The sequence below is a fragment of the Microtus pennsylvanicus genome, chromosome 1 (genome assembly GCF_037038515.1).
Source record: "Microtus pennsylvanicus isolate mMicPen1 chromosome 1, mMicPen1.hap1, whole genome shotgun sequence".
NCBI classification, from domain to species: Eukaryota; Metazoa; Chordata; class Mammalia; order Rodentia; family Cricetidae; genus Microtus; species Microtus pennsylvanicus.
The window spans coordinates 191252053-191277811 of NC_134579.1; the positions used below are offsets into that span (position 1 = coordinate 191252053).

The 25759-nt window shown below is 39.3% G+C and overlaps 1 protein-coding gene across 2 annotated transcripts in view; it reads right to left on the bottom strand.

Annotated features, from left to right (window-relative positions):
- The window catches only part of Hbs1l (HBS1 like translational GTPase), a 74598-nt gene that overhangs the window by 32062 nt on the left and 16777 nt on the right, over positions 1–25759 (bottom strand). Inside the window, exons 4-5 of one of the 2 annotated variants that reach the window (XM_075947847.1) lie at positions 24504–24698; positions 19426–22977 (exon numbers count right to left, since the gene is read on the bottom strand). In XM_075947847.1, coding sequence (XP_075803962.1) covers positions 21581–22977; positions 24504–24698 — 1592 coding nt within the window. In that variant the 3' untranslated portion in view covers positions 19426–21580. Of the gene's footprint in view, positions 1–19425; positions 22978–24503; positions 24699–25759 lie in introns of those variants that run through there. The other variant, XM_075947838.1, reaches the window with a different exon arrangement.

Here is a 25759-nt window from a genome sequence, read left to right on the forward strand (position 1 = left end):
AAATGGACCATGTGAAGCTGAAGAGGGCCAGACACAAGACCCTCATGCTTGTTCTACAGAAGTGGACACTACCACAATATGTGACCAAATAGCAGGACATTCCTTCTGATGACAAGAAATCCATGACATGAAGATGCATTCAGAAACCAGACCATGTGAGTACCGACAAGTGGGCATGCTACCAAACTCATGCAAGGCTTGTACTGGAGTACACATTTGTGACTCAGGAGTACATAACTGGAATGAACTGGAAAGTTGAAAACAAAGACACGTGATTGCCAGAGAAGGAACAAACCTGGAAGTACTTCAGCATTTAATGCCAGAGGATGTACCTGCCAGAAATGGGGAGCCAGCGAAAGGTTGACACCAAGGAAGGCAACAGAGGAGCCTGTGGCACAGAGCTGGCATCCACAGGAGCTGGGGCTGCTGACCAATCAGATGACAAGAGGCTGAAAACTCAGTGGGAAACGCTAACTTTAGATAAAGGTCACTGCAGTTTATAGGAGCCCTTTAGTGGGGAAAGAAGTAAAAGCCAGGGTGAGTTAGTAAGCAGGAGAGTGAGAAAGCAGAAGCACATGCTCTTTCTTTCCACCTGTGGCTGCAAAGTCGCTGTCATGGGCAGTTTCCAAGTTTTAGTAACTCATCTGACATGAACTAACATGAGGCTATTTGTTTATCTGCAGCCCTGATGTCAGACAGCTCATTTCAGAGTGGGGTAGCACTGTGCTTGATGACGGAGCTCGTCTGTTACAATCAAAAGGCAGGGCTGGCAGCCCCATGTGTGCACACGTAAAGGTGTCAGGCTGGCAGCCCCATGTGTGCACACGTAAAGGTGTCAGGCTGGCAGCCCCATGTGTGCACATGTAAAGGTGTCAGGCTGGCAGCCCCATGTGTGCACATGTAAAGGTGTCAGGCTGGCAGCCCCATGTGTGCACATGTAAAGGTGTCAGGCTGGCAGCCCCATGTGTGCACATGTAAAGGTGTCAGGCTGGCAGCCCCATGTGTGCACATGTAAAGGTTGCTGTCAATTCAAGCGTCTAAGGTTCAGAAGCCAATCTGGCCATACGGACTTGAGACGAACATCATGGGCGTGCAGAGTGACTAAGAATGCTTGGCTGGAAACGGAAGAGTGGTAGAATGGTGTAGACTCAAAAGGAAAATGAGAGAGCTCACATTAACATGTCTAAGAAGGCAGAAGGATCAGGAACCAAAGGACAGTAGGCACTGGGCTGGAGGTGAAAAGGAACAGAAGGCAGATTTTGATGTCTTGGAACTAAAAGATGAAACTTTCTCATAACTAACTCCTTCCAGAGACTGAACAACAACAACAAAAATAATGAATAATTGAAAGGATTCTTAATAACAAAAGAATAGACTTAAAAAGAAAGGAGGTACAGCTGGGCATGGTGGCATGCAATTTTAATCCCAGTGGATGCAGGAAGAGCTCTGTGAATTTGAGGCCAGCCTATGCAACACGGTGAGTTCTAGAAAAAAATAAATAAATAAAACAAATCAGGAGCTAAGTAAGAACTGCAGACGAAGAGAGAACACAAAGCATTTGCCTTTCTGGGTCTGCCTTATGTCACTCAGTCTAATCTTTTCTAGGTCCACCCATTGCATCCATGCAACTGTCATGATATATACATAGTTTACAGCTGAATATTTCACTGCAAACACTCAGACATGTCCATTCATCTGTTGCAAAACATTTAGGTTGTTTCCATTTCCTGGCTATCATGACCAGAGTGGCTATGTGCACAGTTGAGCAAGGGTCTGTGGAGTAGGAGATGAAGGCATGGCATAGCTGGGTAAAGTGGTAGATTTATTTAGTTTCCTGAAGATTCTCTATACTGAGGTCTAGAGTGACTGCTCCAACTTACAGTCCCAACAATAATGAAGCAGTGTTTTCTTCCTCCACACCTCACCAGCATCTGTTGTCCATCTGCAGCTACCCAGTCCTATCCAGCTTTGTTCACCTTAGCTATTCTGACTAGGATGAGATGAAATCTCAAAGCTGTCTCAAATTCCATTTTTGGATAGTTACTAGCTATTTTTATTTCCTCTAGCAAGTATACTCAGTTTAGATTTCTAACCCATTTTTAAAGTGGATGATTTGTTTCCTTTCAGCCTTGTGTTTTTTATTCTTTGTATATTTTGGATATTAATTCTCTCTGATTCAGGCAAAGATTCTCTGCAATTCCTTGACTTTCTTATTCATTTGACTATTTCCTTAGCCTTGGAGCTCCATATCCTCAAATGTCAGCATATAACACATGGTAACCATAGAAACTAATACATTATAAAGAAACCATAGAGGTGAGGGCAGGGGCATCAGGATACAGGAGATACGAAATAGAAAACAGAGTAACAGAAGGGTGGTCAGCACAGGAGGGACAAGGGACAAGTGAACACCAAGGTTGTTGCATACAGCCTCAAGGAACCATATTTTATGCTTACCTGAAATTAAACACAATACATAAGTTTTTGTGGACACACACACACACACACACATCTTAAAGAAGGCTAAGCCACTTGGGCTATACTCCCATCAAGAACCACAGACAAACCAAAAACAGTATTAGGCACAAGAAATCTTTCAAATGGTTGGTTAGGGTATTCCAAATGACTCCTAACACAGTATAAATTACAAACGCAGCCCTTGGATGCTTCTCAAGGATTAAAGGTAGGCCCCTCTTGCTGAAGACACCACACACTTTGGAACACAGACTCAGTTGATTGAAGATCTGACCAGAAAATTCCATGCAAGCTGCCAAAGGGCAGAGGGGAACAACAAAGATCAGCACGGCAAGAAATGCATAAAGGTGTAAAAAGCAGCACACACATGCTGGTTGCGATCAATATCTAATAGACATAAAGCCTATTCAACGGGAGAGAAATCATGTCTGGTACTGGAAACTTAGTCAGCTACCCAGGGCTCAAACTAGCTTAAGTCCTTCCTTACTACATTCTAATCCTTACCCTTAGGCCTACAAATAAGTGCAGCTACCGCCCCCACCATAAAAGCCTCTTTACAGCAAATGGAGACCAGCAAGGAAACCACAACTGGACACAATGCAGAGACCACCAGACCACGGGGAGCCCGGCCCCAACAGATACTTTTACATCATAGCTCCTGCATCTATCCTTCAGGAAACTTTGTGGAAGAGGGTGGAAATACTGTAAGAGGCCAAATACCAGTAAGTCTAAATCTACTCTTAGAAAAGGCTGCATGAACAAGAGCGGAACAATCACAATATCAATGGATATGTTCATGTGAAGGGGGAAATGGGGGGAGGGGTGCTACCTCTAAACACAGACCAACAGGCACTGATGGCTGCCAAGAGAATAATTAGTCTCTTCCAGGAATGAGCCCCCCTTTTGGTTGTTCAGTGTAGTCAGTAGAAAACCATATGTACACAAACAACAAAAGCAGACTCAGTAGATTGTGTTAAAATATATATTTATGCATGCACAGATATACAATAATAAAGAGGAAGGTGCTATCAACTTGGGGGTGCATGGGATTGGTTCAAGGATGAGTAGCTGTGAGAGACAAAGTGATGCGCTTGTTTCATTCTAAAAACATTTCAAATAAAGATTTAAACAACAAAAACTAGGCATAGTATTTAGACCCCTTTTAGACTTTGTGGTAAAGAATGAGACATTAACAGAAAAGGTACTGACTGCTGCATGCCAAGGTGAAGGTTCTACCAACAGATGCCAGGAGGAAGGAAAACCTAAGTTAAGATACTGAAAACTAAAAACTGAATTGTTTAGAGACCAGGAAATCTAATCTGGGCATATAAAATGAGAAACGGAGGATACTGAAGAGAAGGGTCTGTAGGTGGCAACAGCCAAAACGGGGTGAGCTGCTATTCTGAGGGGAAAAATGAGACTGGACTGCTGCTGCAAAGTGAATGCCACCACAAACGAGTGAGGTGTGAGTGCTGGACTTGGGGTGCAGGAGCAGTGCAGGACGAGGACTTAACTCAGGGCCCAGGTGTCAAGTGATGACTGCAGAACAGGCCACAGACAAGACCCTCCGACAGAGGGACAGAGGCACAGGAAACAAGATGCTGGGAGGGCAGGAAAATGAGTCAAGTTAATTCTTAGACCCTGGGGCCAAATGGCTACAAATAAAGTGAAACACAAAAGTGCATAAACAGCAAGAAACACTAGTGGCAAAAAAAAGGCTGGCTTCAGGTGAGAAAAGCAATTAAGTGTTCAGCAGAAGAGAGGTGTCAGAGGAGGTGAGAGATACTTCATGCATTATGATAGTGATGGTGACAGCAGTGATGCTGCTGGTGATAACAGTGATGATGGTGCTGTGATGGTGATGCTGCTGGTGGTGATGGTGGTAATGATGGTGCTGTGATGGAGATGCTGGTGATGATAATAGTGGTGATGGTGCTGTGATGGAGATGCTGGTGATGATAGTGGTAATGATGGTGCTGTGATGGAGATGCTGGTGATGATAGTGGTAATGATGGTGCTGTGATGGAGATGCTGGTGATGATAGTGGTAATGATGGTGCTGTGATGGAGATGCTGGTGATGATAGTGGTAATGATGGTGCTGTGATGGAGATGCTGGTGATGATAGTGGTAATGATGGTGCTGTGATGGAGATGCTGGTGATGATAATAGTGGTGATGGTGCTGTGATGGAGATGATGGTGATGATAGTGATGATGGTGCTGTGATGGAGATGATGGTGATGATAGTGATGATGGTGCTGTGATGGAGATGCTGGTGATGATAGTGGTAATGATGGTGCTGTGATGGAGATGCTGGTGATAACAGTGGTAATGATGGTGCTGTGATGGAGATGCTGGTGATGATGGTGGTAATGATGGTGCTGTGATGGAGATGCTGGTGATGATGGTGGTAATGATGGTGCTGTGATGGAGATGCTGGTGATGATAGTGGTAATGATGGTGCTGTGATGGAGATGCTGGTGATAACAGTGGTAATGATGGTGCTGTGATGGAGATGCTGGTGATGATGGTGGTAATGATGGTGCTGTGATGGAGATGATGGTGATAACAGTGGTAATGATGGTGCTGTGATGGAGATGCTGGTGATGATGGTGGTAATGATGGTGCTGTGATGGAGATGATGGTGATAACAGTGGTAATGATGGTGCTGTGATGGAGATGCTGGTGATGATGGTGACAATAGTGGTAATGACAGTGATAGGGACGCTGATGGTTGTGATGGTTGTGATACAGTAGTAATGGTGTTAGGTGCTAAAAGAGGGAGAAGACACCTGAGTAAAACAAAAGGAAACAAGGTGAACTTTGACTTCTGTTGTAAGAACAATAAAAAGTACATGATGAAAGCGCCAATAAAAAGCCTATGAGAAGAATTCTACACTCCCTTTAAGGCTAATTTTAGTATCTTCTACAGTTTCATGAAAAAACTTTTTTGATTCACTCACACAGTGAGTATACTGAAATACTGTAACTTTTACTTTTAAAGGCCTTGTAAGCACAGAGAAAAGTCAGTGTGACCTTAACATAATTTTTAAGGATGCAGTAAATATTACTTTGGTCTGTTTTACCTGTAAGCCTCAAGACTCAACATTTAAACATTTTTTTATTAAAAATAAACACAAAGATGCCAGTACTATAGATAACAATACCAAACTTATCAAAGTACTTTATTCGCCTTCCTTCCTTTCCTTCCTTCCTTCCTCCCTCCCTCCCTCCCTTCCTTCTTCCCTTCTTCAAGACATTACTTTAGAAAACCAAAAAAAACCACAGGCCATTCTTAACTTTAAAAAAAATATGCAAATACACCTAAGATTTTGTGTGCTACTTCAAAGGGTTCACAAAGTCATCCTCATCTTTAGTAACAGGATGAATAGGAAGCAAATTCTACTGAGGTCACATTAACAACTAAAAGAGCGGGTCATGGATCAACAGGATAATGTTCAAATCACACACACACACACACACACACACACACACACACACAATCATATCCTCCCCAACCAAATGAAAATCCACTCACCCTGAGACAATCCCAAAGAATTAAGGAGTACATTTTCAGGAAACACAAAATGCAACAGCAGGCAGTGGGTTCTGGATAGCAGACAGGTCTTGAACCCACAGCCAGCCCTTCTCCTAAGCAGCTGGTGCTTTGCTACCGTCACTCAACTTTCCTCTGAAATTTTCCTCCGGAGTCACAGTTGCACCACTCCTCTAGAACTGGACAAGCTGGTCCTCTGAAATCTGATATGGTTATGACAAGTTTCCACAGAAACAGGTCAAAAAATGGTATTCAGCTCTGTGAATGTATGTATGACTTCCAAACACTACTTTAACTCAAACAGATTATGAGCTGAAAGGAAAATGTGTCCCTCCAAAGGATTATGAAGACCCTTGCCCAAACCATGCAAGATCCACCACAGATCACAACAGGGCCATCTAAAGATACACATTCTGAAAGTTCATATTTAATGATAGCACTCAGTCCCTAGTAGAATAGGAAAAAATTGCTTATGTAGTCCATCCTTCATTAAAACATGTTATTCAGTTTATCAAATTGCTTTCCCGCTTTATAAATAAGGAACATACAAGTTAAATTATTTCACTATAATGACAGGGTCTACATCCTAAATCAAATCACCTGCCTGCCTACCCTGTTCACCTTCTTCATGCTACAGTTACTTCTGCAACAAAGCATTCTTAGAAAATGGCACCTTCTGTCTCTTTAAAGCATTATAGTATTTGGTTTGGACATTTCTAGCCCATTTATCTTCCTTGATTTCTAAGTAACTGCAAGGATCAAGAAACACTGGAATAACAGGGCACACACCTTGTCTTCGACCCAATTTTTTTATTTGCTTAAGTATTATGCAATTAAGTTTCTAGAATACATAAGAAAAATAGTATAAACCTGGTGGTATAAATCCAGTCAAACTATGTTGGAAGAAAAGCATGGTTCTGCTGAAGTTCATTTGGAAAGTGAATGTGAGAAAATGAGCAGTAACAATTCAAAACTGGGAACAGTGATATGAAACCTGAACTTGCAGCTATCATGACTTTCTATAAAACAGCTGGAGTGATTAAAATCAGGGACTGTCACAAGAATAGCTCAATAAATTAGAGAATCTGAACTACACCATCAGCAGGAATACATTTGTATGTTTGTTATCTACAGTAACCAGTAAGAAGTAAACACAGAAAAACATGGGACTAGAAACACACAAAGCAGCAAATCATTTCCTGCCAGCTTTCAATGCTCTGAGAAGTGGCTGAGGGATGAAGGATAGTGGGAATTTTAAGTGTGACTTCTTCTCCTACAGACAAGTATTACAGAGGAAAATCCATTCTGGACTCATCAAATCCTCCAGAAGGATTCATCAGTGTTACTGACATTTTGAATGCTGTCATTTGCTGATGTGAAGAGACTGTCCTCAGCACTATAAGACATTTGGCAAGACGGTCCAAATCTTTACAGACTGTGGGGCAGAATTCCTTTAGTGGACAGTAATTAGCAAAGTGCACGTCCATTATCTAAATCCACTCCCCACAAACCAGCAATCCTTAATAATCTTTTCCTAGCTTCCAACCATGAAACTTCTCATGTATTGAGAATTCCTTCCTTCAGAATTTTTCTATACAGTCCTTTCCTTTTCTTCTCACGGATATGACTCAGACTTGTCCCTTACTTTATTAACTACTCAGATCGTTAGGGTCAGGTGCCTATGGTGTCTGACAGGGTGCTACCTTTATCCCTTGTTCAACAAACCATTTCTTTCCTGTCACCAGGATCTTTTCGCCCTCATTTACACATTCAAATATATTCAGTGTCTCTGTCCGTGGCTGTGGTCCTTGGCAACACAGCTCCAATTCCTGAATGAAGACTAGTTCTCTGACATCAACAATTTATTTCCTCATATACACAGCAATGACTATACCATATCTGTGCTCTGTGCAAGTGTCTTAACTTTGACAAAAAACTGTAGTTTCATTACTGAAATGATTCATGTGCTGCTAAACATTGGCTTCTTTTATTTAAAATTAAAGATTCCTGAATTTGAAATCAAGTAAACCAATACTTAACAGCGCATGAATCATGGAGGCCAACTTCTGCACTGTATGAGGAAACATCTTTGGATTCACTCTATAGAGATTTGCTGAGCTTCGAAAGTAAAGACCACAAAACTGTCTCCCATAGGTAACAGGCAATAAAACACAGTACGTAAGTTTACGCACACTTCTGCTATCCTGTGAGAGTACTAATAAATCTATCCCATGTCAAAGACTCCAAGTTACCAGCCACTTAGAGGTTAGTAACATCAATAAATAGGAGCTCTACTAACCACATACCCCAAGTTTGAAGCCAGCCATGTTACTACATGGTCTCAGGAAAGCAGTAATACCTACGTGATGGGGATTTCTAAGAAACTCAATTAATCCATTTACAAGCAGTGCTTTAAAAAAAAAAAGTCCACTCCCAACAGAAAGCACACAGCCTGACAGCCACAGGAACAAGTCACTCATGACAGAAAGATGAAAAACACCAACTGTGTGACACTGTGAACACAAATCAAAGAGTAAGACATGATTCTAATGCAAAAGGAACTGCCAGGATGTGCTTCAGAGTTAACACTGAGCTGCACTGATCCAGCATGAAAAGATTAGGGGAGGTGGGTTTTGAGATTCTACCCAACTTGGAGGAAAACAAGAATAAAAGGGGATGAGGGCGCCTGACTGCAGTCCATAGAGGATTCCCACCTAAACAGATGATGAAGACGTCAAAGAGTTTATCTTATAAGACACTGTCTACACACTGAGTCTTTCAGAGTTCTGCAGGTTAAATTATGATAGTGTCCTGACGTGGGGAACAAAAACAGGAGCAACAGTCTTTCTGCAGACAGTTCACTCTAAGGGATGTGCCTGACATCAAGATAAACAAGAGGGAAAGAAATAGGGCGATTAAGAGAATTCTGAGAGACAGAAACAAGTTCCATATGGGCAAGTACTAGCACATACATGAAAACAGAGGAACAGTGACCGCTAAGACTCTATAGTCAGTGCATTACTAAACTGTGGGGTGAACTGCATGTCACTGGGGGAAACAATAGGAACCTGTGACTGCTAAGATCCTAAGGAAATACAGTAATAGAATATGGTGATGAGTTAAGAGGTAGAGGCGGGGAACCAAACAGGAACCTCGGTGACTGCTAAGACTAACCAAAATGCCATGAATGAACAGATGCATGGGGGCTGAAACTCCTTTAAGAATGGAAATACACAAAAAAACACTCAATTATATGGCTACAGAGCAGAATTAGTGCACAAGCCGTTAAAACACTTGAAGTCACTCAAGACTCATACAGTGAACATAACATGAAGGGCAAGACAGCGGCCGAGTGAAAGCGTGAATGCTCGGTAGGGAGGGCAGCAGAGAGAGTTCACTCACTTTCCTTGCAGACCAACGACTCTTCAACGGAGCCAAGTTTCCCACGCATGAACTGTGGATCAAATCTATTCAAGCCGATTTAGTCTAATCCCTCATTTTAGACAAGATTAAATGACTATCCAAGATCACACAGATGGTTAATGTAACTTTTCCTCATTTCCCCCCAAGGCATCTTCCCTTGTTCCACTGTGTCTTCTGATTCTATCTCCTCAGAATGAGGGACTTATGTTCCCAAGCTAAATCAGGGTCATTTTAAAGTAGTCACAAAATAATCTTGAGTCAAGAACCTAGAGGAAATGAAAATGTGTTGTTCACCTCTTGATCCTGTGAATTTATTGAGGCACATCATAAATTACTGAGAAACTCTGAAAAGGTAATGCTAAAATCAACCTTTCTGCAAGGCATGGTGGTACATGCCTTTAAATCCAGCTCTTGGGAGGCAAAAGTAGTGAGCTCTAGGCCAGCCTGGTTATAAATCAAGTTCAAGGACATCCAGGGCTACAAAGAGAGAATTTGTCTTAAAATTATTATTTAACTATACTATTAGGTTTAATGTTTAAATTTCAAAGTCTCTTAAGAATATACTGAATGAGGTTAGTCTAGCAGTTAGATCCCTCTCTACCCAAACAGATAAAGTTTTAGTATAAAATGATTTTAATTTCTACTGGGAAACTAGATGCATAAGCCGTTGTTCCTCTAGGAAATACCTGGACGGTCTTCTGTTCATTCTGAATTTTTGGAGGTAGAAAAGAGGTATCCAGGTCCAGTGAGATGTTGTCAACTTTAGGTCACAGGTAAAACAAAATCCTAAAAGTGACTATCTGAATAATTTCTAAGCAATGTGAAAGGCCTTTGCTGTGCATCTTGGTGCACATACGCACGCATGTGCACACGCACCGGCACCCTGCTCCCTCCACTCTGAAAACTGTTCTCACTGATGAGTAGAAACCAGTGCCGATTAATCTGCAGGTTGATTTAATAACCTTTGCCAAACAGAGGTACCTACCCTCCCACTGAGTGGTTTCAGCTTTACCACAGGTATATGCAGACCTACTGAAATCAGGAGACTTTTTTTTGGGGGGGGGGAGGGAGATCAAGGCAGGGTTTTACTGTGCTATGTAGCCCTGACTGTCCTGAAACTCACAACAATCTGCCTGCCTCTGCCTCCCGAGTACTAAAACTAAGGCGTGCACCACCACCATCCAACTAGATGACCTTTTAAGTCGATGCCTTTAGAGTTTTCTTTTAAAAATAACTACCTAGCCTGTTCAATGGGAATTTTCCTCCATGCAGACATTAATTTTCACATGACTGCAAAATGCTTGAACATAAAAAAAAGGCTTGAACATACACTATAACTATGAAGTGCTAAACAATAAAAACTGCTATTTAAGGGGAAAAAAAAACTTCTTAAACACAATCAAAACAACCAAGGAGCTTTTGCCCACCTCTATATAAAACCCACAATAAAATGCAAGAAATACAAGGCAATTTTTATATATAAACCTGTAGTATCAGAGTAATTTTAACCTAGACTGGTTCTCAAACATCGGTGAAAACCCTGAGTTTGCATGAAGACCTGAGTTCCATCCCTGGGATCCACCACAGGAGAAGAGAACTGGTCCCTGAAAATTGTCCCCTCCCATGTAGTACCCAGTCCCCACACCAATAAATACTGAAAGGAGTTTAAAATGCATTTACACTTCTTAACGTTTTTAAAAAATAGTAACTAGGTTCTAAAAGCTAATTCCTTATTTTAAAACACATGTGGAAAAGAGAAAACAGGATGCAAAACTGTATGGTTAGCATGACCTTAGACCTGAAAGAACACACACGTACAGACTGTGACTGTTTTCCGAAAACGCTAAGTGACAACTCTTCCCCGACCCAACCTGTCAGCTTCTTAAGTAAGACCAGGCCTCACTGATGCAGCCCAGGCTGGTGGGAGACTCCTGGGGCTGGGGGTGTGCCAGAGCACCCACTTTTGTCTACATTAAAAATATTTTGCTTTCACATCACAGAAAGGTGACTTGAGAATTTCAAAAGAAGGAATGCTTTTTTCTATTTTTATGCTTCAGAAACATTCGAATTAAATTCATAATTAAACTCCTTTCAGGTGAAACAAATTCTGAACTTTTATGGTTTTTCATATCAAAACACCATAAGTTCAAAAACATTTAAGATTAAAAGTAACAACAGGGTTTTCCAGGTACATTTTTGTCACCAATCACTTTCCTGAAAGCTCATTTCAATATACCAGTCCATATTAATTCACACATTAAGATTTTCAAAATTTCAAGAAATTGGTATTGATTTTCAAAAGAAAAACTATTTCGAATAAATCATTTCACTGAATCTAAGCAAACATTGAAATTCTAGTTATCAGAGGTACATTAAGAAAGTACATCAACAAAGCTAGAGACTAGACCACTTCCTTTAACAGTGCAGTTGCACTTTGGTCTGAACTATTCATTTCAAGAGAGCTATAGAGCACAAATCCCCGTCAAATCGTCACTCAGTACCCATCTCCAACAACGAGAAGGGAATAAACAAAAAAGAATTGCTGGGACCAGGTTTCAATTTTATGGACGAAAACAGAAACTTCAACATCCAGGGAAATGGCTCAGAGGTTTAAGTGCTTCCTTCAAAAGCCTGAGGACCAAGTTCAGATCCCTAGAAATCTATCTAGATGCCCAGTGGGTATGACCAAGCACCTGTAATTATGGCGACGGAGAGCCGGCACAGGGGGTCTTAGACAAGCTGGGTAACAAGATCAACAATGAGTAGCTCCGGTTTGACTGCAAGCACAGCTCAATGAGTAAGAGGGACAAAATGATGGTGGACTCCTTACATCGCCCTTGGGCATCCACACACAGGGCACATAGGTGCATGTTCACCCACTTGTAGACATACACCCATGCAAAAACATGCATACACACAAGCATATTACACTCACATTCACACACATACAGCAAATAAATTTCAAGTTGTGCTTCATAAGTCTTGATACAAACTCTAATACACAAAATAAAAATTATAATCATTACAGCAATAACAATTTCTACTGGTCATTCAGGAAATAACTGTGACAGTGTGCACTAACAATTATCATTCAACAAATACAGTTGGGTTTGGGGAGACAGAGTGAGCAAAATGCTCACTGCACAAACAGGGAGATCTGCCGTGAATTCCCAGGACTCACAGAAAAGCCAAGCCAGGACAGGGGTGAACCCCAGGAGCTCACCCGGCAGCCAGCCTCGCCTAACAGGCAAGCCCCTGGGTCTTACTGAGAGAGCATGTTTCAAAGCAGGTGGACAGCTCCTGAGGAGTGACACCAAAGACTGACTTTTGGCACATATGCACATACATACACACACCTGAACAAAAATTACATTTTATTTATAAATATTATATTTATTTATGTTAGAAATACATATAAATTTTATTTATATTTATAAACATTATTATTATTGTGACTAAAAATTTGCTTGTTAGGCCAAAAGCACAAGAGCCTAAATAAAAGTCTAAATAAATCCTTATCCTCCTCCCAAAACAGCCCTCTAGATAAGTACACTGCGGCCCTTCCGCATTCTAGCTTAGGCTTTTGTTTCATTTCTTCCAAACTCTGGCAGATTTCTTGCATATCCCCGTGAATTACCTGCTAGAAACCTCTCCCCAACAACTTACACGGATCTGCTCAGGCACAGTAGGTATGAGCAACATCAAGAAGGCGTATTTGAAAACTACCTCAACAATATAGAAGCCAGGTTGATAAGCTCATTTGTGTGTCAAGAAATGCTGTGACGACTTAATAAATGACACCATTAAACATCACAACCACCCTAAGGACTATTAGTAGCCAGCTTTTAAGATGAAAGTGAACTTGAGGCTGGAGAAACGACTCAGTGGTTAATAGCATTGACCTACGGACCAGGGTCCAATGTCCAGCACCCACATGGCGTCTCACAACCATCCGTAAGTCCAGTTCCAATGGACCCAACATGCTCCAGTTTCCACAGGTACCAGACCTACAAGTGGTGTACAGATATGTAGACAAAATACCCATACATACAAAATAATATTGAGATTAAAAATAAAGGAGCCAGGCAGTGGTGGCACACCCCTTTTATCCCAGCACTCAGGAAGCAGAGGAAGAGGGATCTCTGTGAGTTCAAGGCCAGCCTGGTCTACAGAGCAAGTTCCAGGACAGGTTCCAAAGCTACAGAGAAATTCTGTCTCGAAAAACCAGATGGATGGATGGATGAATGGACGGACGGACGGACGGACGGACGGACGGACGGACGGACAGGCAGACAGATAAAGGGGGCTATGGCAGTGCTAAGTAAACTGCTAGAATGGACATGGATCTATCTAGGTATCTCTGCTTCTCTACATTACTGTGCAAACTGAGTGAGAATTAGCAACTTCCAGTCACAAATTCAGGAATACTGACCATCTGGATAAAGAAAAAGTCTGAGGAGAAATAAAAATCTCAAGGTATACAAAGCTAGAAACCAGCAAAAAGGTTCACCGGAGTTCAAACCAACAAGCGCCCAAACTGTTTTAATGATGCTTTGCAATGTGTTAATTTCATTAACATTTTATTTAGATGCCACAATGCCATTTAGTTTTCCTGACATGAAACACCTCCCCCCCACACACACACAGAGGAAGAGAGAGAGAGAGACTTTCACAAACTCAACCTCACTTTTTTCCACAGTGCTCAGAGAGATCAAAGCAGAGCCTACACATATTGAAAGCAATATACCTTCCAGCCTAGAGCTTCTCTACAGAGAAATAAAAGCCCTATTTGGTAACGGTATGTTCAAGGATATTCTACAAACAGACGTAAAACTGGAAATAGGCATATGACATAAAATGAATGAGCTTCTATGTAGAAGACTTAAATGAACTACAGTACATCCAAATCATAGAATATTATGACTCCATTTTTTAAAAATATTTTCATTTTAAAATGAAAATTCCATTTAAAAATGGAATAATCACTCTACTAAAAATAGGTTATAAAAGGTAGGATACTGAGTATATCTTAGTGTACTCTTTTTAGGAAAAACTCCCCGTATGTTTTTATGGGAATACTTTAAAGAATGCATATTAGAATGCTAAAGAACAGCCAAGTGGCAAAAGCCTATAGGCAATTCAACTAAACAAACCCTCCAGCAGCCAACTGAGTAATGCAAGCGTCTCAGTTCTAGACCGGACTGAGAACCAAGTTCAGTTTCCTGTCTCCGGCACTGTCCATCTGCAAGATGCTACGCTCGCAGATTCACACGGAAGCATTGGCAATGCTAATCCCTCACAAAAAGCTCCAGGTACCACAAATACAGTTCTCGGGAGCACACAAGTGGCATCACAACAGTCTAAGAAGTGCCACATAACTCCCCTGGCCACTCATTCACAAGTAAGAGCCTCCATACAAACTCAAACCCATCAGTGTAGCATGAAATTCTTTACTAAAAAGCTTCAGAGATGCTGTTAGGATTCAAAATTAAATATAAGGAGTAAATGAGTGTAATACTTCTGAAGGGTAACCTCAGTATGTCCTGAGCGCTCACAGCAACCAACCCTTCCGTCCAGCAGTTGCACTACAGAATCATACCTTTCAGCAAATAACTGAGACTGCACAAATCTTACAGTAGTAAATAAATGAGCAATTTGAATTCATGAGGCATCTGGTTAAATTAAACCAGACACTTAACAATGGAATACTACAAAACTCTTAAGGGGGTTGGAGACAGCATTAAGAGCACAGATAGTCCTCTCAGAGGACATGAGTTCAAGTCCCAGCACTCACGTAAGGTAGCACACAACTGCTTATAACTCCAATTACAGGGGATCCGATGTTCTCTTCTGGCCTCTGTAAGTGTTGCATTCAGGCATGTGTGCACGAGCAAACACACACATATAAAAATAAAATCTTAGAAAAATTCTAAGGAAGCTAGATAAAGTGCTACATGCCTGTAATTACAGCATTTGCAAGGCGGAGACGGGAGGGCTGAGAAGCAAGCCCAGGCTCCTCCAAGGCTCTCAAACCTTAAAAGAGCCTGTGCATAACCTTTTATAGATCCCTAATGCTAACACATTTCCTGATTTTTTTCCTATAAAAGGAATATAAAATAATCAAACGTTGGCTGAACTGAATCTGATTAGTCCTTTCCTTCCCTGTGTCCTTCACTAAAGAACTCAGTAATAAGTAGTATCAAACAAGCATTCAAAAGTTATTCTATTAAACACCTATTGCAAAAGAATTAAATAATCATATGTAAATATATGATCTAATTATAATATTGGCAATATTTAAAAAGCAAAATTAATTACAATTAAAAAATACTACATAATATTCAAGCAACTTACAACTAAATAACCATTAAGCAAAAAGCTTTAAGAGTCTAAAGTATATTATTTTTAAATTAAGAAATTCATGCTTCAAGTTTTCCAGTGTAGGTGTATATAAAGAGAATCTTAAAACATCTGAGAATATTACAAACTACTTAAGCTGCTTCACCGTATTCAACCACTTCCTCTCAAAACTCCCACATAATATTAAGCCCAGAGCCATTCTTAAGTTATCTTTACAAGATGTATAAATTATTGTTAATAAAAATACTCAGTAATGGATAAACTGGTGACATTTTTCCAAGAAAATACATTTCCAATGGAAAATTAGAAGTCATTTACATATACCTATTTTAACAAACTACAAAAGAACTACAGTAAAACGAAATATTATTTAAATGCATATCTGAAAGGTTATATAGACTCTCATATTAATAACCCTTCATTACAACAGTCTTTCCATTAATCACAGATGTGGTGGGAAAGGAGAAGACAGACTGCATCCCTAACACCACTCCTAGCTCCCCCATCACCCTGCAGTCCAAGGTAGAAAAGCCAAGGAAAACAAAGGATCTTACCGCCATGTGCTTCCTTCTGGTTCTGTTTGCTTCTTCCAATTTCTTGACACCTCTAAGGAAAACCCTGACAGCTATGCTCTAAGACTATTTTAAATAACACAGCCGGCGCAGCCACAGCAGGGAATACAGACACATTACATAAAGTCTGCTAATAAACAGAGCTACTACCAAAACACGGCATTTATTTACTTATTTTGAGGTAGGGACTCTCTACATAAGCTGGGTTATCTGACTATGTAGACCAGGCTGGCTGAAATCTCAGAGAGATCTGTCTTAAGCTGCCTCCAGAGTGCTGGAATTAAGGGTGTGCGCCACCACAATTGAGAGGAGGAAAATACATCAGAAAAGATTATCCCATGATTTAATGCCTTTTCCCAAAAGCTCTTTTTAACAGCTCACTCATATGAATGGTAACAGAATTGTATCGAGAACCCATTCTTAGGCTATGGGTTCTTTGCTACTAGTATGATTTAATACACATGATAACACAATTATCAAAATTAAGAAGGATGTTAGCATTTAGCACACTATCTTAGAAATTACACTTATTACTATAAAAGGTGAGCCAGGTGGTGGTGGTGACACGCCTTTAATCCCAGCACCCGGGAGGCAGAGGCAGGTGGATCTCTGTGAGTTCAAGGCCAGCCTGGTCTACAAAAGCTAGTTCCAAGACAGGCTCCAAAACTACAGAGAAGCCCTGTCTTGAAGAACCAAGAAGAAACCTGTCCTGGAACTTGCTCTGTAGACCAGGCTGGCCTTGAACTCACAGAGATCTGATTCACTATTCCCCATCTTTAGTGATTTCTTTCAAAACTTTTAGCTTTTGAAGAACTACAGCAACATCTAAGTAGTCTCTTGATTCAGTAAATTTTCTCTTAAAGTATTTCATACACTAGACCCAGAGTAAATTTTCTGAAGTGTTCATGTATTCTTTTTTTCTGCCTAATTTTTCTGCTTTTCTTTCTTAAGCCCTTCTTCTAACTGATATGTGTAGTGTTACACTGTGCAGTCTCATGGGGAATAGTGAATCAGATCCCCTTGATTCATGGACCCCAAATCTGGGTATTCAAATTTTCACTACCATATATCTGCAACCAGAAATCACTACTCAGGGCACTGCAGACATCACTTTCAGACCTGCATGGAACACTGAACGATTAGAGCCATCAACAGATAAGTTCCTAGGTAAGGGCAAACACAGCAACACTATTCTCTTGTTTCAGCTCTAGTACTGTAAACATGTGCTTTTCAGGGTTCATTTGCTCTCATGCTTTTCTATTTTTGCCTTCTTGGAAGAATACTGATATACCTAAAACCCCTAGGCATAAGAAAACTATGAGATACTTTATGAATACAAAGTGAATGTTAGATGAAGTAGTACTTTATGAATCTCTGTGGGCTCAATGTCAATGTATTAATGAGCTACAGTAATATATACTAAATAATGTATCTTTAATAGAGGCACGTGTAAAACAAAGTTATATGCTGAGCGGTTGATGGACATGCAACCAGTGGCTTATCAATTACAGGACACAGCGATCATATGTTATATAGAAAGAATGTCTCAGTAAATCCTAATTCAGTATTTGCCATCATTCAGTGAAATGATTACCCCAAATAAGAAGAACTGACACTCTCTGCATGCATATATGCATACATAAATGCTTCCGCATACATAAATGCTTCCTCATACATTAGACATAAGTGTGGCAATCAGTTATAAGTAGCAGGTCAGGGAGAGAGGAATCAAAGATGACGCTAGGTTTCTGATCTGACAGACAGAGACTGATAAGCAAGGAAGCAGCAGTTCAGACGGGGAAAAGACAGACATCAGTTTCAGGATTGCATGTGCTACAACTTGCTATAAATACATGTCTACATCTACCCACCTCTTTGAAGTAAGAATCCTCACACTGTTACCTTGGCATGTCGCTTGCATCTAAAATGTTTTGCTTTAAATAGCACAATATAACCCAAGCATGACAAGGCAGGAAATATGTACTCAATTCTTACTCCTTCCACCATAATCTCTGAAATCAATATTCACCCTAACTCCTAACCTGTATGGCTAATTATGTTTCTATATGACTCATAAAATATCAAATAACATACATATACATGCATGCACGCACACACATCCTACAGAAAAGAAGAACTACAAATGATGAAAATATTAGAAGAAATTCTTCACACCATGACGGACTGTTTTTAGTTCATTTATAGAGACATGAAACAGTAGTACTTTCCACATTAATTACAAATACCATTCTGAAGTATCAAATTTCTATAGAAACTTCTCAGGGGTAAGAAAACCTATGTTGTGATTTCTTTCAACATAGCTTTTATAAAAATGTACATATACACTCAGAATGTGACATGTTTCCAACAGCCTGAAAATCACTTACACAATTACCAAGTTTTATATAATTATAGGTACAAACGTAAGAGAAATTCCTATTAATTCTTCCCTTTCTAGCCAACATTATCTTTGTTTACACACATTCCACTATTAAAATAACAGAAAACAATTTCTAAGCTACTACAGAACTCATTTTATAAACAAATATTTATATATTTACTATAAATAAATTTTATCAACAAATATAAATATATATATTGTGTGTATATATATATGTATATATATATATGGACATAAGAGAAAATTGATACATCATTTTTCCAAAATTTAATAATCCAAATATAGGTTCAAGGCCAATCTAAAAAATAGCAGCCATTTACAAACTTGTTCTTTTTCTCTGCACTGTATCATCTTTAGTGCTTCCTTTTATATCCAAAGCACCTTTCTGACATTATCATTGGGGTCACAACTAGATGCAAGATGGCCCAGATACCGCAAGAAAGAAAGGTTGAAAGCCAAGGAGATAAACAGGTGAGAACGTAAATGGGAAAAAGGAAAAGCTAAGTGTTCTGTACTGAATGAACTTCTGGTTCTGGACAGTCAATTTTAAGAATTCTGTCCTTTACACAATGTCAGGACAAAACACCCATGCACACAATAGAACAAAAAGAGCAAAAAGCAAAAATTTTGGACATTTTTCACATAATTTAGGACTAATTTTATTGTATTCCTATGTAAATAGAGACATCTGATCATAACACAAACAGAAATGGCTTTGTTTCTCACCATGAATATCTGAAATAGAAAATAAAGTAAGCCTTACACACTCAACATCCCTGAGCTACGAAGACAGCAGTTGGTCAACGAGCAGCAGCCAGTACACATTTGGTGAAACACCCTAACAACAGTTTGTTTATCAATGAGCACACCTCTATGCCAAGGACCATGGCCACAAAGAGGTTTCTTGGCTTCACCCTCTGAGTCTCAGAAACTGTGACATTCCCACAGCCAAAAGGGCAAGGCCTTGTCAAGCACATGTCCGACAGTCCAGTAGCCAAGACAAGTGGTAGTTTCAATCCTAATCAGCCGACAAAGAGACACACGGTCCACTTAAAACAGTATAGTTCTCAAAGTATTGTTTTTCTTCTTGAAAATTACTGTTATTAAAAAGTAAAATAATACTATCTATCACACTCTTCAGTGTGGATTAAGTGAGAATTGTGGCTTTATGAGCAAAGAGAACCACTTGCATAAGGCTTACTCTATCCGGAGTAATGATGTGTCACAAACTCTCAGAATACAATTCCACTACACAGGACACTGCCTATACATAACTCTAATTGGTTAGTCACATACAGAAGTCAGCTACTGAACTGATGGTGAAAGACTAGTGAAAGACTAGACAACCAAAGAGTAGCTGGGGGTAACCCAATGTTAATGCTAATCCTAAAATGTATGTTCTGGTTTTTATAATCTCCTGGACATTATAAACAATGATATACTCAGTTACAAATACTATGTGGGACTCATGCTGTGGCTCAGAAGAATACTGGATATGGCAGTATCATGTACAGCCAAAACTACTGGAAAAAATTGAATACAACACACACAAAAAAAAAATTCAAGGAATAGTGAAGTAGCTTCCAAAAAAAAAATATTTCTACTTAGATGGCAGCTACTCAATGTTCACTAAGAAATAGCTTTATGCAAGAAATATAAACACTACTTTTTATTATTCTAGGCAAAAGGTCATTATCCCTGATAAGTAATTTTCCTTGATATTCCTGATTATTAGAAATTAAGTTGGTCAGATATATTTGGCACTAAAATTTTACTATACAACTCTCCAGGAAAAGCAGACATAAGTACCACCTGGAGACCTTCTAGAACCACATTCCCAAGGGATCCTCAGAAACCAACTCAGACATCTGAAAAGCAGTAACAGTGGCTGTATTTAGAAAAATCTTCTCCGGGTGATTCCCAAATTCTAGGACCAGCGCTATTGAAGACATAGCCTTCTCCTACTGACTACAAGCACTCTCATGGGGTCTGTCACCTCTGATGGGTCACTGCCAGGCATACAGTCATCAGGAGCAAAAAGGAAGGGTCCATATCTCATTATTTACTGTAAAGAAACTATTGAAGAAATCTGGCAAAAACCTATTAAAATAACATGCAAACATACTTCCAAACACTTTCTATATGTTTATTTTAAAGAAGATGCCTTCAAAATCTATAAAATAATGTATAAAAATAATTTATGTATTAGTTCAGCTGCAATATATACATGGTCCCTTAAAAGATTTTCATCTTATCATTAAAAATGCACCTCAACCATAATTCATAGTACTTTCAAAAATCAAGAATTTCAAAAGTTTCTAATAGGAAAGTTTTAGTAGTCACCTAAGAAAAATAATAAAACTAGGAATGATGCCAATAATACTTGAAAATATAAGCATATCTCAACTATGCTATGCATCCTAAGAACAAATTTCATACTATAAGCCCAAGTAGTTGCACATTCATTTACAAAAAAAAGAGCACAAAATAGTTCATAGAAAAAATATCTCCTCATAAAACTTGAGAAAGTTGTCAAATGAAACATCTGATGTTCAATTCACAATATTTCCATACACACATTGTAAACAAATGAAACCAGTCATTACTCCAAAAAGACATTGTTAAAAAAAAAAAAAACTCAGTGCAAAAATCCTTACCAACTTAAGTTGTTAAAATGTACTTAAGACAATTTTAATAAAAATCACAATTTGATCCCATAATCGAAAATGATGCTACAGAGACTTTACATTAAGATTAAAAAGCTTGCAACAGTAACTGAGTTTTCCTCTCATTACTATTCTCTAGTAAATGCTTTCTTTTGATTGGCTTTTACAATGTCATCCGGGGATGCTGATTTGAAGTCAAATGGCGTTATTGCTATAAGAGGACTCATTTCTTTGTCCGACACATCTTGAACTTGTCTGCTATAAAGGAAAGTCTTGTAGAGGTCAAGAGTGCGCCTCCTGCAGCTCTTCAGCGGATAACGAAGACACAGCGTTGAAGCAAAAGCTGAAGGCCTAGCAGCAAGAGCCTTGGTCCACGCCAGAGACAACGGTGCTTTCTTAGCAAGGGAGCCTCTTTTAGTTTTCTTACTATCCTTAGTAGAACTGGAATTTTTCCCTAACTTTGAAGTTAGAACTTTAGTGTCTGCTGTTGGAGCAACTGATGGGTCAGCTACAGGCTTTGGAACAAACTCTGGAGTTTTTATCAGAACACTAAGATCAATATTTGAATCAATTCCAGGATTTCTCAATTCAGATAAACTGAGCTCAAAGGAATCTCTCTTAATCGGAGACTTGTCTAGTTCAATCGTTTTTGCAATCAAATCTGAAAGGGACAAATTCTCCAGGTCTCTTGTGGGAGAAGTTTTGGAAAATGCCAACGATGACAGAGATCCTGTTAACTCTGATACTTCATTAGAAGACGGAGAGCGGTTTGCCAGTTGTGACAGGGGAAGGGACCCCAAGCTAGCAGATGACTGGTTACACAGGTCGGATAAAGTAAAGCACTGGCTGGGACTGTTTTCTCTGTGTTCCTCAACCAGCTCAGCTAGGGATAGACTTTCACACTGGAAAAATGGTAAACTATTATTCTTTACAATATTATTCTTGGCACTTTGTCCAGCTTCAGTGTTTATACTGGGATTAAAATTATTTTCCAATGGGACAGGGTTATTTAAACTTCCCAAGATGGTCTGCACTGGCATGCTCTGAAAATCAGGTAGCACACTGCTTTGAACACCCCGAGAAGCACTGGCTGCCATGTTCCCTCTCATCAAGGACTTTAAGTCTGGTATTCCTTTCAGAGTGAAATCCTCCTCGGGAGCACACTCAGATGCAGGAGCATCTGCAGTCTTACAAGGCCCACTCTGCAGACTGACTGTGGGGGACAGACTGACTGACAGCTGACGTTCACAAGGATCTCTTGGCACGTCATCAGTCAGGGGTGTCAGGGACAGCTCCTTTGTTAACTTACATGATTCTAGTTCCTTTTCACTTTGGGGTCTGTCAAGTTTCTTTTTTCTATGAAGTAAATAGTGACTTGGCACAAGTGAAGAATTATGTGATCCATATTTTGCTATTGCACTAGAACAATCAAAAGATTTGCTACTGCTATCCAAATGATTTTCTGATTGAGGGCAAGAATTTTGAACATTTTCAACTGAAACTTCATTAGAAGAAAATAAGACTCCTTACCTTACAAGAGCCATTAATGTTCAGATGAGCGAGTTGACATTTGCAGAAGACAGTCACAGCAACCAAAAGGAGACATGAAATAAGGCATTTAATTACTAAGTGCTTCCTTTGATTACAACTAAAGCGATACATGTTCATTATTTAGCAACAGGGACAATGAGGAAAACAAAAGAGGAATATTACCTCTAACAACCTAAGATGACCTTCATACTATTTTCACTGCTGTATGTGAGTAAACATTCTAATTTCCATGGATTTATCATGGAATCATAGATTTCATGAATGTGAATCTCTATCACACTGAAATTGCCATGATTACCATTTTAAAACTTTTTAAACTCTTAAAACTTTAAATTTTAAAACTTTTAAAACTTCTTTTAAAAAAGTAAAAAACTGGGTTCATTTTTCTCTGTACTTTAATACATTAAAAACAACAAGCAAACACCATCTGTGATTTCCTGTGTTCTAGGGACACTTTATTAATAGAGAAGACATTATCATTACAATCACTTAAAAGTACGCCTGAGCCGGGTAGTGGTGGCAGGCGGATCTCTGTGAGTTCAAGGCCATCCTGGTCTACCAGAACTAGTTCCAGGACAGACTCCAAAAGCTAGAGAAACCCTGTCTCGAAAAACCTTAAAAAAAAAAAAAAAAAAGTACACCTGAGTCCCAATCCCCACATGCAGAAACACACTGATTTCACAGGGGTAGGCTGCATGCAATTTTGCAGAGGCCTAACCCAAAGATTAAAGGACATATCAATCCAGTTAACAAATGACCACACTCCCACTAACAGAACCATGCCAATTAATACAACTGTACCTCAGTTCTCATGTCCACAAAATTCTAAACCCCAAACCCACAAATTTAAAATTAAAAACCTATTCTTGTTTTTTTATGCATTAGCTAAAAATGAAATATGAAGAGTACAATTTTAATACTTTATATTATTTAATGATACTCAAATAACATGAAATTATAATTATAAATATCTATGACCTAAGTACAGAGGAATTTTTATCAATGGCTAGATACTCAATTCTGTCTCATTTCATTAGGATTTTATAAAGTTCAATAAGAAACTAACAAGAGGGAAAATGTCTTCTTTTATCTGATTTTATTTCTTTTGTGCTGTTGGTTATGGAAGCAAACACAAAACTCAAATTAAAAATCCCCAAACTGATGCTAGCGCTGGCTCAATAGTCAAGAGCATTGTCAACCTTCTCTTACCGAGGACCATGGTTTGGTTCCCAGCACCCACGCAGTGGCTCACAACCATCCTTAACTCCAGTTCAGGGGATCCAACACCTTCTTTTGACCTCCTAAGACACTGCACACATGTGGGGCACAGATAGAAATGTAGGCAAAACACTCACATACATAAAATAGAAATGCCTTTACAAAAGTGCAAACTAGAAAGCCAACTGATAATAACTGAGATTATTGATGTAGCCAACTAACAACTCAGAAAATTAACTTTTTGCTCAGCACCCAGAAGAGCTAGGAGGAGTGAAAGCATACCTTTCGATGCCTTTCCTGCAGACACTGCTCTTTCGCTCTTCTCCTTCATATTCTGCACATTGTCTTGTTCCAGAACCACTGACAAAGCCTTCTGGACATCAAACTTGTTTTTCAGAATTGCTTCAATCAGTATGTCATCAGGCGCAGCATCTCCCAGTACCTCTCGCATGTGATCAAGGCATGAGTACAGACGAGCTAGAACACACAACAGAGAAAGAGCTGTACTATACAGCATCTTCAAAGAGCTCTCATCGTGAAAGATCTTCACATGTGAACAGAGACTTTTAAATTATACTGGCAAGTCAAACTCTCCTTTTCTTCAGTAGAAATTACTTACAATGGTTATATTTTATCTACTATGCACTGTCTTCTCACATCTCATAAATGAAGAAATCAATGTAATGAATGCTTATAAATAATACTTGAAAAAATACATATAAATTGTATACAACAATACATATTCTCAGTGCAGGATAAGGTTACATGTTCCCAATTGCTTAAAAACTACAAATGGATGGAGCTGGACAGATGGCTCGGAGGGTAAAGCAGACAGGTACTATTCTTACAGAGGGACCCAAATTTGGTTCCCAAGCACCAACATTGGGTCAATCAGATCAGCCTGTAACTCCAACTCCAGATGATCTCATACCCTCTTTTGAGGTCTCTAGACATCTTCACTCATATGCACATGTCAACACACAGACATATACACATAATCAAAAATAACAAATATTTTAAAAAAATACAAATGACACACTAACATTTTGAGACAGTCATGGTGAAATTTCTCCCAATCACTTCCAGCATGACTAGACAGGAAAGGGGATTGTGTGAGACTATTATAAACTTGTTGGTAATCCCAGGAAATCACTAGCTATATTTCTTACATGTCACAAACCGCTATTTTTTTGCCAAACTAACTGAGCTCTCTCCATTACCGACAAATATCATCCTTTAAAATTATCAAAATAATTTAAGAACAAAATAATCAAATCTAAGAAATAAAGACAGAAAGGAACATTCATGGTTAAAACCATAATTAAACCTAGGATTGCACTGCTTAAAGATTTTCATTTTTCTTATAACTAAGCTATGATAAAAATTTAGTATAACATAATCAGTCTTACATCCTTAAGAGCTAAAATGGGACTAGGTGCCTAGAGGCTAAAGAATCAAAACAGATACTCATTTGTGTATATGCACAATTACCCTGATTTTGTTAGCTCCTGGCATTTAAGAAAATATTTATTCCCTAT